This window comes from Biomphalaria glabrata, chromosome 10 (assembly GCF_947242115.1).
Source record: "Biomphalaria glabrata chromosome 10, xgBioGlab47.1, whole genome shotgun sequence".
In the NCBI taxonomy this organism is placed as follows: Eukaryota; Metazoa; Mollusca; class Gastropoda; family Planorbidae; genus Biomphalaria; species Biomphalaria glabrata.
Genome location: NC_074720.1, coordinates 26,909,222 through 26,923,444, shown reverse-complemented (window position 1 = coordinate 26,923,444; position 14,223 = coordinate 26,909,222). Strand labels below are relative to the sequence as shown.

General features: G+C 34.6%; 1 protein-coding gene across 2 annotated transcripts in view; it reads right to left on the bottom strand.

The window, feature by feature from the left end:
• LOC106051026 (zinc metalloproteinase-disintegrin-like VMP-III) overlaps nucleotides 1-7,657 on the bottom strand; it is an 89,886-nt gene extending 82,229 nt beyond the window's left edge. For both annotated transcript variants that reach the window (XM_056043479.1, XM_056043480.1), the window contains exon 1: nucleotides 7,513-7,657. In XM_056043479.1, coding sequence (XP_055899454.1) covers nucleotides 7,513-7,624 — 112 coding nt within the window. In that variant the 5' untranslated portion in view covers nucleotides 7,625-7,657. The remainder of the gene's footprint in view (nucleotides 1-7,512) is intronic.
• Nucleotides 7,658-14,223: the final 6,566 nt, after the last annotated feature.

The window sequence follows — 14,223 nt, the reverse complement described above, 5'->3', positions numbered from 1 at the left end:
CATTTCTAAAATATATCTAGGCTATGTAGATAGAAGGACGTGGATTCCATTTCTAAAATATATCTAGGCTATGTAGATAGAAGGAGTGGATTCCATTTCTAATATATATCTAGGCTATGTAGATAGAAGGAGTGGATTCCATTTCTAAAATATATCTAGGCTATGTAGATAGAAGGAGTGGATTCCATTTCTAATATATATCTAGGCTATGTAGATAGAAGGAGTGGATTCCATTTCTAAAATATATCTAGGCTATGTAGATAGAAGGAGTGGATTCCATTTCTAAAATATATCTAGGCTATGTAGATAGAAGGAGTGGATTCCATTTCTAAAATATATCTAGGCTATGTAGATAGAAGAGTGGATTCCATTTCTAAAATATATCTAGGCTATGTAGATAGAAGGAGTGGATTCCATTTCTAAAATATATCTAGGCTATGTAGATAGAAGGAGTGGATTCCATTTCTAAAATATATCTAGGCTATGTAGATAGAAGGAGTGGATTCCATTTCTAAAATATATCTAGGCTATGTAGATAGAAGGAGTGGATTCCATTTCTAAAATATATCTAGGCTAATGTAGATAGAAGGAGTGGATTCCATTTCTAAAATATATCTAGGCTGATGTAGATAGAAGGAGTGGATTCCATTTCTGAAATATATCTAGGCTATGTAGATAGAAGGAGTGGATTCCATTTCTAAAATATATCTAGGCTATGTAGATAGAAGGAGTGGATTCCATTTCTAAAATATATCTAGGCTATGTAGATAGAAGGAGTGGATTCCATTTCTAAAATATATCTAGGCTATGTAGATAGAAGGAGTGGATTCCATTTCTAAAATATATCTAGGCTATGTAGATAGAAGGAGTGGATTCCATTTTCTAAAATATATCTAGGCTATGTAGATAGAAGGAGTGGATTCCATTTCTAAAATATATCTAGGCTATGTAGATAGAAGGAGGTGGATTCCATTTCTAAAATATATCTAGGCTATGTAGATAGAAGGAGTGGATTCCATTTCTAAAATATATCTAGGCTATGTAGATAGAAGGAGTGGATTCCATTTCTGAAAATATATCTAGGCTATGTAGATAGAAGGAGTGGATTCCATTTCTAAAATATATCTAAACTATGTAGATAGAAGGAGTGGATTCCATTTCTAAAATATATCTACTGATGTAGATAGAAGGAGTGGATTCCATTTCTGAAATATATCTAGGCTATGTAGATAGAAGGAGTGGATTCCATTTCTAAAATATATCTAGGCTATGTAGATAGAAGGAGTGGATTCCATTTCTAAAATATATCTAGGCTATGTAGATAGAAGGAGTGGATTCCATTTCTAAAATATATCTAGGCTATGTAGATAGAAGGAGTGGATTCCATTTCTAAAATATATCTAGGCTATGTAGATAGAAGGAGTGGATTCCATTCTAAAATATATCTAGGCTATGTAGATAGAAGGAGTGGATTCCATTTCTAATATATATCTAGGCTATGTAGATAGAAGGAGTGGATTCCATTTCTAAAATATATCTAGGCTATGTAGATAGAAGGAGTGGATTCCATTTCTAATATATATCTAGGCTATGTAGATAGAAGGAGTGGATTCCATTTCTAAAATATATCTAGGCTATGTAGATAGAAGGAGTGGGATTCCATTTCTAAAATATATCTAGGCTATGTAGATAGAAGGAGTGGATTCCATTTCTGAAATATATCTAGGCTATGTAGATAGAAGGAGTGGATTCCATTTCTAAAATATATCTAAACTATGTAGATAGAAGGAGTGGATTCCATTTCTAAAAATATATCTACTGATGTAGATAGAAGGAGTGGATTCCATTTCTGAAATATATCTAGGCTATGTAGATAGAAGGAGTGGATTCCATTTCTAAAATATATCTAGGCTATGTAGATAGAAGGAGTGGATTCCATTTCTAAAATATATCTAGGCTATGTAGATAGAAGGAGTGGATTCCATTTCTAAAATATATCTAGGCTATGTAGATAGAAGGAGTGGATTCCATTTCTAAAATATATCTAGGCTATGTAGATAGAAGGAGTGGATTCCATTTCTGAAATATATCTAGGCTATGTAGATAGAAGGAGTGGATTCCATTTCTAAAATATATCTAGGCTATGTAGATAGAAGGAGTGGATTCCATTTCTAAAATATATCTAGGCTATGTAGATAGAAGGAGTGGATTCCATTTCTAATATATATCTAGGCTATGTAGATAGAAGGAGTGGATTCCATTTCTAATATATATCTAGGCTATGTAGATAGAAGGAGTGGATTCCATTTCTAATATATATCTAGGCTATGTAGATAGAAGGAGTGGATTCCATTTCTAATATATATCTAGGCTATGTAGATAGAAGGAGTGGATTCCATTTCTAAAATATATCTAGGCTATGTAGATAGAAGGAGTGGATTCCATTTCTAAAATATATCTAGGCTATGTAGATAGAAGGAGTGGATTCCATTTCTAAAATATATCTAGGCTATGTAGATAGAAGGAGTGGATTCCATTTCTAAAATATATCTAGGCTATGTAGATAGAAGGAGTGGATTCCATTTCTAAAATATATCTAGGCTATGTAGATAGAAGGAGTGGATTCCATTTCTAAAATATATCTAGGCTATGTAGATAGAAGGAGTGGATTCCATTTCTAATATATATCTAGGCTATGTAGATAGAAGGAGTGGATTCCATTTCTAATATATATCTAGGCTATGTAGATAGAAGGAGTGGATTCCATTTCTAAAATATATCTAGGCTATGTAGATAGAAGGAGTGGATTCCATTTCTAAAATATATCTAGGCTATGTAGATAGAAGGAGTGGATTCCATTTCTAAAATATATCTAGGCTATGTAGATAGAAGGAGTGGATTCCATTTCTAAAATATATCTAGGCTATGTAGATAGAAGGAGTGGATTCCATTTCTAAAATATATCTAGGCTATGTAGATAGAAGGAGTGGATTCCATTTCTAAAATATATCTAGGCTATGTAGATAGAAGGAGTGGATTCCATTTCTAAAATATATCTAGGCTATGTAGATAGAAGGAGTGGATTCCATTTCTAAAATATATCTAGGCTATGTAGATAGAAGGAGTGGATTCCATTTCTAAAATATATCTAGGCTATGTAGATAGAAGGAGTGGATTCCATTTCTAAAATATATCTAGGCTATGTAGATAGAAGGAGTGGATTCCATTTCTAAAATATATCTAGGCTATGTAGATAGAAGGAGTGGATTCCATTTCTAAAATATATCTAGGCTATGTAGATAGAAGGAGTGGATTCCATTTCTAAAATATATCTAGGCTATGTAGATAGAAGGAGTGGATTCCATTTCTAAAATATATCTAGGCTATGTAGATAGAAGGAGTGGATTCCATTTCTAAAATATATCTAGGCTATGTAGATAGAAGGAGTGGATTCCATTTCTGAAATATATCTAGGCTATGTAGATAGAAGGAGTGGATTCCATTTCTAAAATATATCTAGGCTATGTAGATAGAAGGAGTGGATTCCATTTCTAAAATATATCTAGGCTATGTAGATAGAAGGAGTGGATTCCATTTCTAAAATATATCTAGGCTATGTAGATAGAAGGAGTGGATTCCATTTCTAATATATATCTAGGCTATGTAGATAGAAGGAGTGGATTCCATTTCTAATATATATCTAGGCTATGTAGATAGAAGGAGTGGATTCCATTTCTAAAATATATCTAGGCTATGTAGATAGAAGGAGTGGATTCCATTTCTAAAATATATCTAGGCTATGTAGATAGAAGGAGTGGATTCCATTTCTAAAATATATCTAGGCTATGTAGATAGAAGGAGTGGATTCCATTTCTAAAATATATCTAGGCTATGTAGATAGAAGGAGTGGATTCCATTTCTAAAATATATCTAGGCTATGTAGATAGAAGGAGTTGATTCCATTTCTAAAATATATCTAGGCTATGTAGATAGAAGGAGTGGATTCCATTTCTAAAATATATCTAGGCTATGTAGATAGAAGGAGTGGATTCCATTTCTAAAATATATCTAGGCTATGTAGATAGAAGGAGTGGATTCCATTTCTAAAATATATCTAGGCTATGTAGATAGAAGGAGTGGATTCCATTTCTAAAATATATCTAGGCTATGTAGATAGAAGGAGTGGATTCCATTTCTAAAATATATCTAGGCTATGTAGATAGAAGGAGTGGATTCCATTTCTAAAATATATCTAGGCTATGTAGATAGAAGGAGTGGATTCCATTTCTGAAATATATCTAGGCTATGTAGATAGAAGGAGTGGATTCCATTTCTGAAATATATCTAGGCTATGTAGATAGAAGGAGTGGATTCCATTTCTGAAATATATCTAGGCTATGTAGATAGAAGGAGTGGATTCCATTTCTGAAATATATCTAGGCTATGTAGATAGAAGGAGTGGATTCCATTTCTGAAATATATCTAGGCTATGTAGATAGAAGGAGTGGATTCCATTTCTGAAAATAAACTATTCTTCTGAAAATTAAAAAAAAAATTAGCACCATAGACTTATATATACTACTAGTCTATACCACTCTTGACTGGACATGGAGATTTTTTAACACACAAAAAATGTCGTGAATTTTTTTTAGAAAGTTCGATCAAGGCGTTGTTTTGTAAAGTAGTTAAAAGAAGTAAAGCTGTTGTTTTTTTCAACCCTAACCTATGTAACATATAATTTAATTTTTAGATCTAGATCTAGTAATTCAACATCAAAAACAAGAATACTCTCGTCTCATGTTATTATGTTGCAATTTTTAGATACATAATCTAGAAAGATCTAGGTAATCAATCTATTTAAATGTACATACGATGATTTAAATCAACATGAATTATTTCCATCTAGGATTTTTGAAACATTATCTCAATGGAAACAAACAGGAAATGGCGTGAATATCCGAGAAATGATTTTGCATTATTTCTAAACTTTAAAAACTAAAGATGATTTCTTTTCTAAGACAGAAAAGATTGATTGGGGCGACTCCCCTTAGAGCCTGAAAAAAGAGTTTACGTACATAAAAATCTATCTATATATATTTATATGTATAGGTCTGTGAATCGATCAGTCGCGGATAAGAATTTATTTCCGGTTTCCAGTCTACATATAAAATATAAGTCTATGATTAGCACCTTTAAAAAATGTGTTTGAATACAATAACATGGTGCGCCATCTTGTGTCTCATGTTGTACATCCGTTTTTGAATGAATCTATTTACTTTTGATAATCCTCTGCTTTCAATGTTGGATGACTCAAGATTTATAGTTGGTCTTTTTTATGTGCACGTCAATAGAGATCCATTTATCTCCATCAACAGTCTCACGTCATGACGTCTTCTTTAAACTTGAGTGATTGAGTGAATGAGGGATTGAAAACTTCTGTTGAAATTCACTCTGCTCGAATCAAGTCATCTCTTCAGTTTTGTCTGAACCATTTAAACAAGTTCCGATCGTTCCTTTTTCTCCAGTACACTTTGGTCTACAGGTAAACCAATTGATTTTGTCCAAGACTACTGTCGAACTAAACGAGAGGGACAATGACAAAGGCGGGGAATTGTATATTTGCAAAGTTTGGGCTTTTATGTCCCATAGAAAGTTTAGGCAGAGATCGCGAGGATTTGGAGGTGACGGGGAGTCAAGGGAGTGCTTAGAGAGAGAGAGAGAGAGAGAAGGCGGGGGAAAGAGATAAATAGAAGGAGAGTGACCTTATGAAAGAATCAGGAAGTTGGTTGGAACTGTTCAAATATAAAGTCCAAGACGCAGTTTGTTAAGTGTAACACACAAACTAAGCATTTATGTATTGATCAGAAAACGTGTGGGCCAATGTTGTCAGGTAGGAAGCACTAGCTTGAAGCACTAACTGGATGTTAGACCAGAAACATTGAAGTTCAATGTCAACCTGACCTCGGACTAGAAAACTCTCTCGTGCAGACCGTTATACCAAACTTGTTTCGTCCCTTGCAGAGTGCAGAGAAGATGAGAATTGTCTTAATGTCTCATTCAATGACTGACTTTGCAATGACAAAGAAACACATCACGTGCTCAAGTCCTATCCTCTAAAGAAATCTACTGGTCAGGGCTGAGTTCTGGTCAGCCTACGTCTCCTATTAACTGTAGGGGAGAGGGGCGGGGAGGGGCAATTCAGGTTGTTGACTTCAAAACTGTTTTTGTTTTACATTGTTTTACTTTGTGAGATTTTTTTTTAATGGAATGTAACTCAAGATAAAGGAGTGTGGTTTTGTTCTTAGTCAAGGACAGTTGGACTTTTGGTTATAGATAGAGTTGAAGGTAGACTGTAGTGTAGAAGGTATTTTCTGTATAGTCATTATTCAGTCTATGGGATATTGAGCTGTTATATTTTAATTGATACTGGATATTTCATTTGCCAGAACCGTGCCTGTATTATATTACAGTGAATGTAATAAACATCTTATATATTCGTGAATTGGCATTCTGAATCTTTATTCTGTCGTTATATGTGTCGGTGGCTGAGCGGTAAAGCGCTTGGCTTCCAAACCGGGGACCGGGGTTCGAATCCTGGTGAAATCAAGACTGGGATTTTTAATTTCGGGATCTTCGGGCGCTTCTGAGTCTAATGGGTACCTGGCATTAGTTAAGGAAACGTAAAGGCGGTTGGTCGTTGTGCTGGCCACATGGCACCCTTGTTAACCGCAGGCCACAGAAACAGATGACCTTTACATCATCTGCCCTATAGACCACAAGGTCTGAAAGGGGAACATAGAAAAAAATATGTGTCGTTACGGTATTGCCCAGGACTTGGGTACATTCAGTAATCAGCATTGAAGTGCACATACGTATAGTAGAGAAGAAAAAGAGCCTGGATATACTGCACAAGTAGTAGAGTTATTCATTATGAACAAGTGACTTCCCTTGTAGGTCTATATAGAAGATTAGCTGGGGAGGAGTAGCAGGGATTTGGAGGCCGGGAGGGGGGGGGGCTTGGCCTCTTTAGGGCCCCTCACACAGCATTTTGACATTCGACATCATTACATAAGATAATGGTCTAAGGTCTAATGTGTGGAAGGCATGCAGCATTGTCACTTATCTACATAGCAACATAGATAGGAAGATAACATGGCATTTTAAAAATATTTTGAACACTCACTTGGGAGACCCTCAGTAGGTCAATTGATTCCCCTCCCACACTCTAGCTACGCCCCTGTGGGTAGCTATCAAAGTTCAAGGTTAGACTGGACAATGACTCCGTCTCTCTAATATGTCAATGCAGACCCATCCATTCTCTCCCCTCTTCACTGCTATCACGTGCTGTTGAGGGAGTCTTTACGGAGCTGTGACGTCATTCATTCAAAACATTCATGTCCCCCCCCCCCTCTTACTGACAGACTTATTCAAGCTCCACTTGACGCTGAGAAAGTGTTTGATTGTGTTTGATTCTGCTGACAAATACTTGGATGATAGAATGAATGTACTCACCAGTGACGAGTCCAAAGTGAAGTAAGGCAACCACCAGAAGCAGTACAGTCAAGTGTCGTTCCATCATCCTTGTAACTAGTGCTAGTGGGTAACACAAGTGTAATACAATCATGTAGTTTTATCTGATACCATTCAATCTCAGTCAATATAATTGTATTTTAATTTGGTATAAATCAATCTAGGGCTCAGTAAATACAATTGTATTTTAATTTGGTATAAATCAATCTAGGGCTCAGTAAATACAATTGTATTTTAATTTGGTATAAATCAATCTAGGGCTCAGTAAATACAATTGTATTTTAATTTGGTATAAATCAATCTAGGGCTCAGTAAATACAATTGTATTTTAATTTGGTATAAATCAATCTAGGGCTCAGTAAATATAATTGTATTTTAATTTGGTATAAATCAATCTAGGGCTCAGTAAATATAGTTGTATTTTAATTTGGTATAAATCAATCTAGGGCTCAGTAAATACAATTGTATTTTAATTTGGTATAAATCAATCTAGGGCTCAGTAAATACAATTGTATTTTAATTTGGTATAAATCAATCTAGGGCTCAGTAAATACAGTTGTATTTTAATTTGGTATAAATCAATCTAGGGCTCAGTAAATATAATTGTATTTTAATTTGGTATAAATCAATCTAGGGCTCAGTAAATATAATTGTATTTTAATTTGGTATAAATCAATCTAGGGCTCAGTAAATATAGTTGTATTTTAATTTGGTATAAATCAATCTAGGGCTCAGTAAATATAGTTGTATTTTAATTTGGTATAAATCAATCTAGGGCTCAGTAAATATAGTTGTATTTTAATTTGGTATAAATCAATCTAGGGCTCAGTAAATATAGTTGTATTTTAATTTGGTATAAATCAATCTAGGGCTCAGTAAATATAATTGTATTTTAATTTGGTATAAATCAATCTAGGGCTCAGTAAATATAATTGTATTTTAATTTGGTATAAATCAATCTAGGGCTCAGTAAATATAATTGTATTTTAATTTGGTATAAATCAATCTAGGGCTCAGTAAATATAGCTGGATTTTGTATCTCTGAATAACACTTAACGAAACTATGGCCAGCCCGGATCCCTACTTATATGTCAAATGACGTCGGGACACACATCGATGAATATTATCAAAACATTAAAATGTAACTCTCAGTCTTGAAACTGTTCGTTAAAACAACCCCTTTGTAGAATGCCAACACTAAAACAACCACCACTAAAACAACCACCACTAAAACAGCCACTTTGTAGAATGTCAACACTAAAACAGCCACCACTAAAACAACCACCTTGTAGAATGCCAACACTAAAACAACCACCACTAAAACAGCCACCACTAAAACAACCACCTTGTAGAATGCCAACACTAAAACATTCACCTTGTAGAACACTAAAACAACCACCACTAAAACAACCACCTTGTAGAATGCCAACACTAAAACAACCACCTTGTAGAATGCCAACACTAAAACAGCCACCACTAAAACAACCACCTTGTAGAATGCCGCCACTAAAACAACCACCCCAAAGCGTGCCACCATTAAAAAACCCACCCTAAATAGTGCCACCACTAACACAGCTAACCTCTAAAGAGTGTCACCACTAAAAGAAAACACTAAAACAACCACCCTAAAGAGTGTCATCACTAAAAGAAAACACTAAAACAACCACCCTAAAGAGTGTCATCACTAAAAGAAAACACTAAAACAACCACCCTAAAGAGTGTCACCACTAAAAGAAAACACTAAAACAACCACCCTAAAGAGTGTCACCACTAAAAGAAAACACTAAAACAACCACCCTAAAGAGTGTCACCACTAAAAGAAAACACTAAAACAACCACCCTAAAGAGTGTCACCACTAAAAGAAAACACTAAAACAACCACCCTAAAGAGTGTCACCACTAAAAGAAAACACTAAAACAACCACCCTAAAGAGTGTCACCACTAAAAGAAAACACTAAAACAACCACCCTAAAGAGTGTCACCACTAAAATGTCTGCCTAACCTCTAAACACACGTTTGATTCTAGCAACTCGTGTGGAATTCTACGGAAACAAAGACTTTCCAAAAGGTAGAGTAGAAGAGTTTCGGGTTTCGGATGGATAAATGTATCTAAATGTATCTCTGTAGACAGGACTATAGTGTCATTTCAACAATATTATTATTCTTATTCATTGTATTCCGAGAAACTACTGCGTGAGTCTAAAATAAATCTTGTGTTTCCACTTTAAAGTTAATGTTTTATTTCATGTGTTCCAGTACATTATTTCATTACAAACCCCCGTTCAAGTGGACACACAAACAGATCTAACAAACAATTATATCAAAAACTATTCGAAAAGCAAACAAGCATTTATTAACAAACACATGTCTTATTAGAGGAATATTTCTTTCTTTTTACCGACAAAGAATTTTAAAAAGTCATATTTTTAGAGTGTAGACACTTATTGTACAATTTATTACAAAGAAAACCATGAGCTAACCTTTCAAGTTCAAATAGATACAAGTAGCTAGAGGTAGCTAGAAGTTAGAAGTAGCTAGAAGTTAGTAGTAGCTAGAAGTTAGCAGTAGCCAGAAGTTAGCAGTAGCTAGAAGTTAGAAGTAGCTAGAAGTTAGAAGTAGCTAGAAGTTAGAAGTAGCTAGTTTCTCTACAGAAAATAGAACGTCTAAATTGAAATAAAGTTTAATCTTACTGCTAGCTCTCTCTCTCTCTCTCTCTCTGTCTCTCTCTCTCTCTCTCTCTCTTTAACATTTTACTAAAGAATTCTAAATAATTCTAATTTGTTGAAGTTCGTATTCTAGTGTACCACTAGCAGAACAATAATCTATGTCAAGGTCACAGCTAATATGAAAGTTAAAAAAATACTAATCTTACATTTATAAAAATCTCAACAAATTTACTCACTGACAAAACTTTGGTTTTTACTCATGTGACTACAACAGTAATGTGGTCTCTCGACCTAGTTGTAAAGTAGACGCTACTCTAGGACCTAAACCTAGATCTACATTTATGAAAACAGACAACTAACGGTACTGTAGCCTACCTGATTCGTCTATTGATGTGCGACTGGAAGACGGTGGGACAGGGGATATAGGACGTGGTTTTTCAGGTGGGGTTAGGGAGGAAAGCCCACTTCCTGAAACTCTTTCAATTTTGTACCTACGATTACCTCATGCTTGTTATCAAGCCCGCGTGTCATGGGGAGCGATTCAACGTTTGAAATATTCAATCTGTCTACGACTAACAAAACCGTGTCTTTGACAACTAAACTCAAGTGCAGCTCATGACTTTCCGTGAAATACGAATGTTGAGATATAGACTGAATGAAAAAGTTCATCTGTACACATTTAGTACACTCACTTTGAGTCACCAGTTTTAGACTACATTTATTCTACCCCCGTCGACACTGGGGGGTATTAAATACACTAGGCCCCCTAATGATGGAATCAGTTTGTAAATTGTCTAAAGACAGTGGCTAAAGGAATGTACACATCTGCTTCACTTGGGCTGTGACGTGTCCTTACTTTGACATTAATTTTTGATCAAACACAATCTTATAGCCTGTAACATTGTGACAGTCTTCTGTGTTTTCGCGTCATTCGATAGTCACATCTCAATAGGCATGTTTAATTCTCACATTGAGACATCAGTAGGCATGTTTAATTCTCACATTGAGACATCAGTAGGCATGTTTAATTCTCACACTGAGACACCAGTAGGCATGTTTAATTCTCACACTGAGACACCAGTAGGCATGTTTAATTCTCACATTGAGACACCAGTAGGCATGTTTAATTAGCACACTGAGACACCAGTAGGTATGTTTAATTCTCACATTGAGACACCAGTAGGCATGTTTAATTCTCACACTGAGACACCAGTAGGCATGTTTAATTAGCACACTGAGACACCAGTAGGCATGTTTAATTCTCACATTGAGACATCAGTAGGCATGTTTAATTCTCACATTGAGACATCAGTAGGCATGTTTAATTCTCACACTGAGACACCAGTAGGCATGTTTAATTCTCACATTGAGACACCAGTAGGCATGTTTAATTAGCACACTGAGACACCAGTAGGTATGTTTAATTCTCACACTGAGATACCAGTAGGCATGTTTAATTCTCACATTGAGACACCAGTAGGCATGTTTAATTAGCACACTGAGACACCAGTAGGTATGTTTAATTCTCACATTGAGACACCAGTAGGCATGTTTAATTCTCACACTGAGACACCAGTAGGCATGTTTAATTCTCACATTGAGACACCAGTAGGCATGTTTAATTCTCACACTGAGACACCAATAGGCATGTTTAATTCTCACATTGAGACATCAGTAGGCATGTTTAATTCTCACATTGAGACATCAATAGGCATGTTTAGTTCTCACATTGAGACACCAGTAGGCATGTTTAATTCTCACATTGAGACATCAGTAGGCATGTTTAATTCTCACATTGAGACATCAGTAGGCATGTTTAGTTCTCACATTGAGACATCAGTAGGCATGTTTAATTCTCACATTGAGACATCAGTAGGCATGTTTAATTCTCACATTGAGACATCAGTAGGCATGTTTAGTTCTCACATTGAGACATCAGTAGGCATGTTTAATTAGCACACTGAGACATCAGTAGGCATGTTTAATTCTCACATTGAGACACCAGTAGGCATGTTTAATTCTCACATTGAGACATCCGTAGGCATGTTTAATTCTCACATTGAGACATCAGTAGGCATGTTTAATTCTCACATTGTGACATCAGTAGGCATATTTACATTAACATTTTATTACAGATCATTGTAAAATTATTTTTTTTAAACGAACACAAGTGGACATTGCTTTCCCGCCTGGACAAAAAATATATCTTGAAAACACAAAACTGTATCATTAAAATATGTGGCTTTGTACTTTTGAATAAACATGTTTATGTTTACATTGTACATATTTGATACGGGTGGTTACATTGTACATATTTGATACGGGTGGTTACATTGTACATATTTGATACGGGTGGTTACATTGTACATATTTGATACAGGTGGTTACATTGTATATATTTGATACGGGTGGTTGCATTGTACATATTTGATACAGGTGGTTTTATTGTATATATTTGATACGGGTGGTTACATTGTACATATTTAATACGGGTGGTTACATTGTACATATTTGATACGGGTGGTTACATTGTATATATTTGATACGGGTGGTTACATTGTACATATTTGATACGGGTGGTTATATTGTACATATATGATACTGGTGGTTATATTGTATATATTTAATACTTGTGGTTACATTATATATATTTGATACGGGTGGTTACATTGTATATATTTGATACTGGTGGTTACATTGTATATATTTGATACTGGTGGTTTCATTGTATATATTTGATACGGATGGTTACATTGTATATATATATGATACGGGTGGTTACATTGTATATATTTGATATGGGTTGTTACATTTTACATATTTGATACGGGTGGTTATATTGTACATATATGATACGGGTGGTTACATTGTATATATTTAATACTTGTGGTTACATTATATATATTTGATACGGGTGGTTACATTGTATATATTTGATACTGGTGGTTTCATTGTATAAATTGGATACGGATGGTTACATTCTATATATATGATACGGGTGGTTTTATTGTATATATTTGATATGGGTTGTTACATTTTACATATTTGATACGGGTGGTTACATTGTACATATTTGATACGGGTTGTTACATTGTACATATTTGATACGGGTGGTTACATTGTACATATTTGAAACAGGTGGTTACATTGTATATATTTGATACGGGTTGTTACATTGTACATATTTGAAACGGGTGGTTACATTGTACATATTTGATACGGGTGGTTACATTGTACATATTTAATACGGGTGGTTACATTGTACATATTTGATACGGGTGGTTACATTGTATATATTTGATACGGGTGGTTATATTGTACATATTTGATACGGGTGGTTACATTGTTCATATTTGATACGGGTGGTTATATTGTACATATATGATACGGGTGGTTATATTGTATTTATTTAATACTTGTAGTTACATTATATATATTTGATACGGGTGGTTACATTGTATATATTTGATACTGGTGGTTTCATTGTATATATTTGATACGGATGGTTACATTGTATATATATGATACGGGTGGTTACATTGTATATATTTGATATGGTTTGTTACATTTTACATATTTGATACGGGTGGTTACATTGTATATATTTGATACGGGTGGTTACATTGTACATATTTGATACGGGTGGTTACATTGTACATATTTGATACAGGTAGTTACATTGTATATATTTGATACGGGTGGTTACATTGTACATACTTGATACGGGTGGTTACATTGTACATATTTGATACGGGTGGTTACATTGTATATATTTGATACGGGTGGTTACATTGTACATTTTTGATACGGGTGGTTACATTCTACATATTTGATACGGGTGGTTACATTGTATATATTTGATACGGGTGGTTATATTGTACATATTTAATACGGGTGGTTACATTGTACATATTTGATACTGGTTGTTTCATTGTATATATTTGATACGGATGGTTACATTGTATATATTTGATACGGGTGGTTACATTGTATATTTTTGATACGGGTGGTTAAATAGTACACATT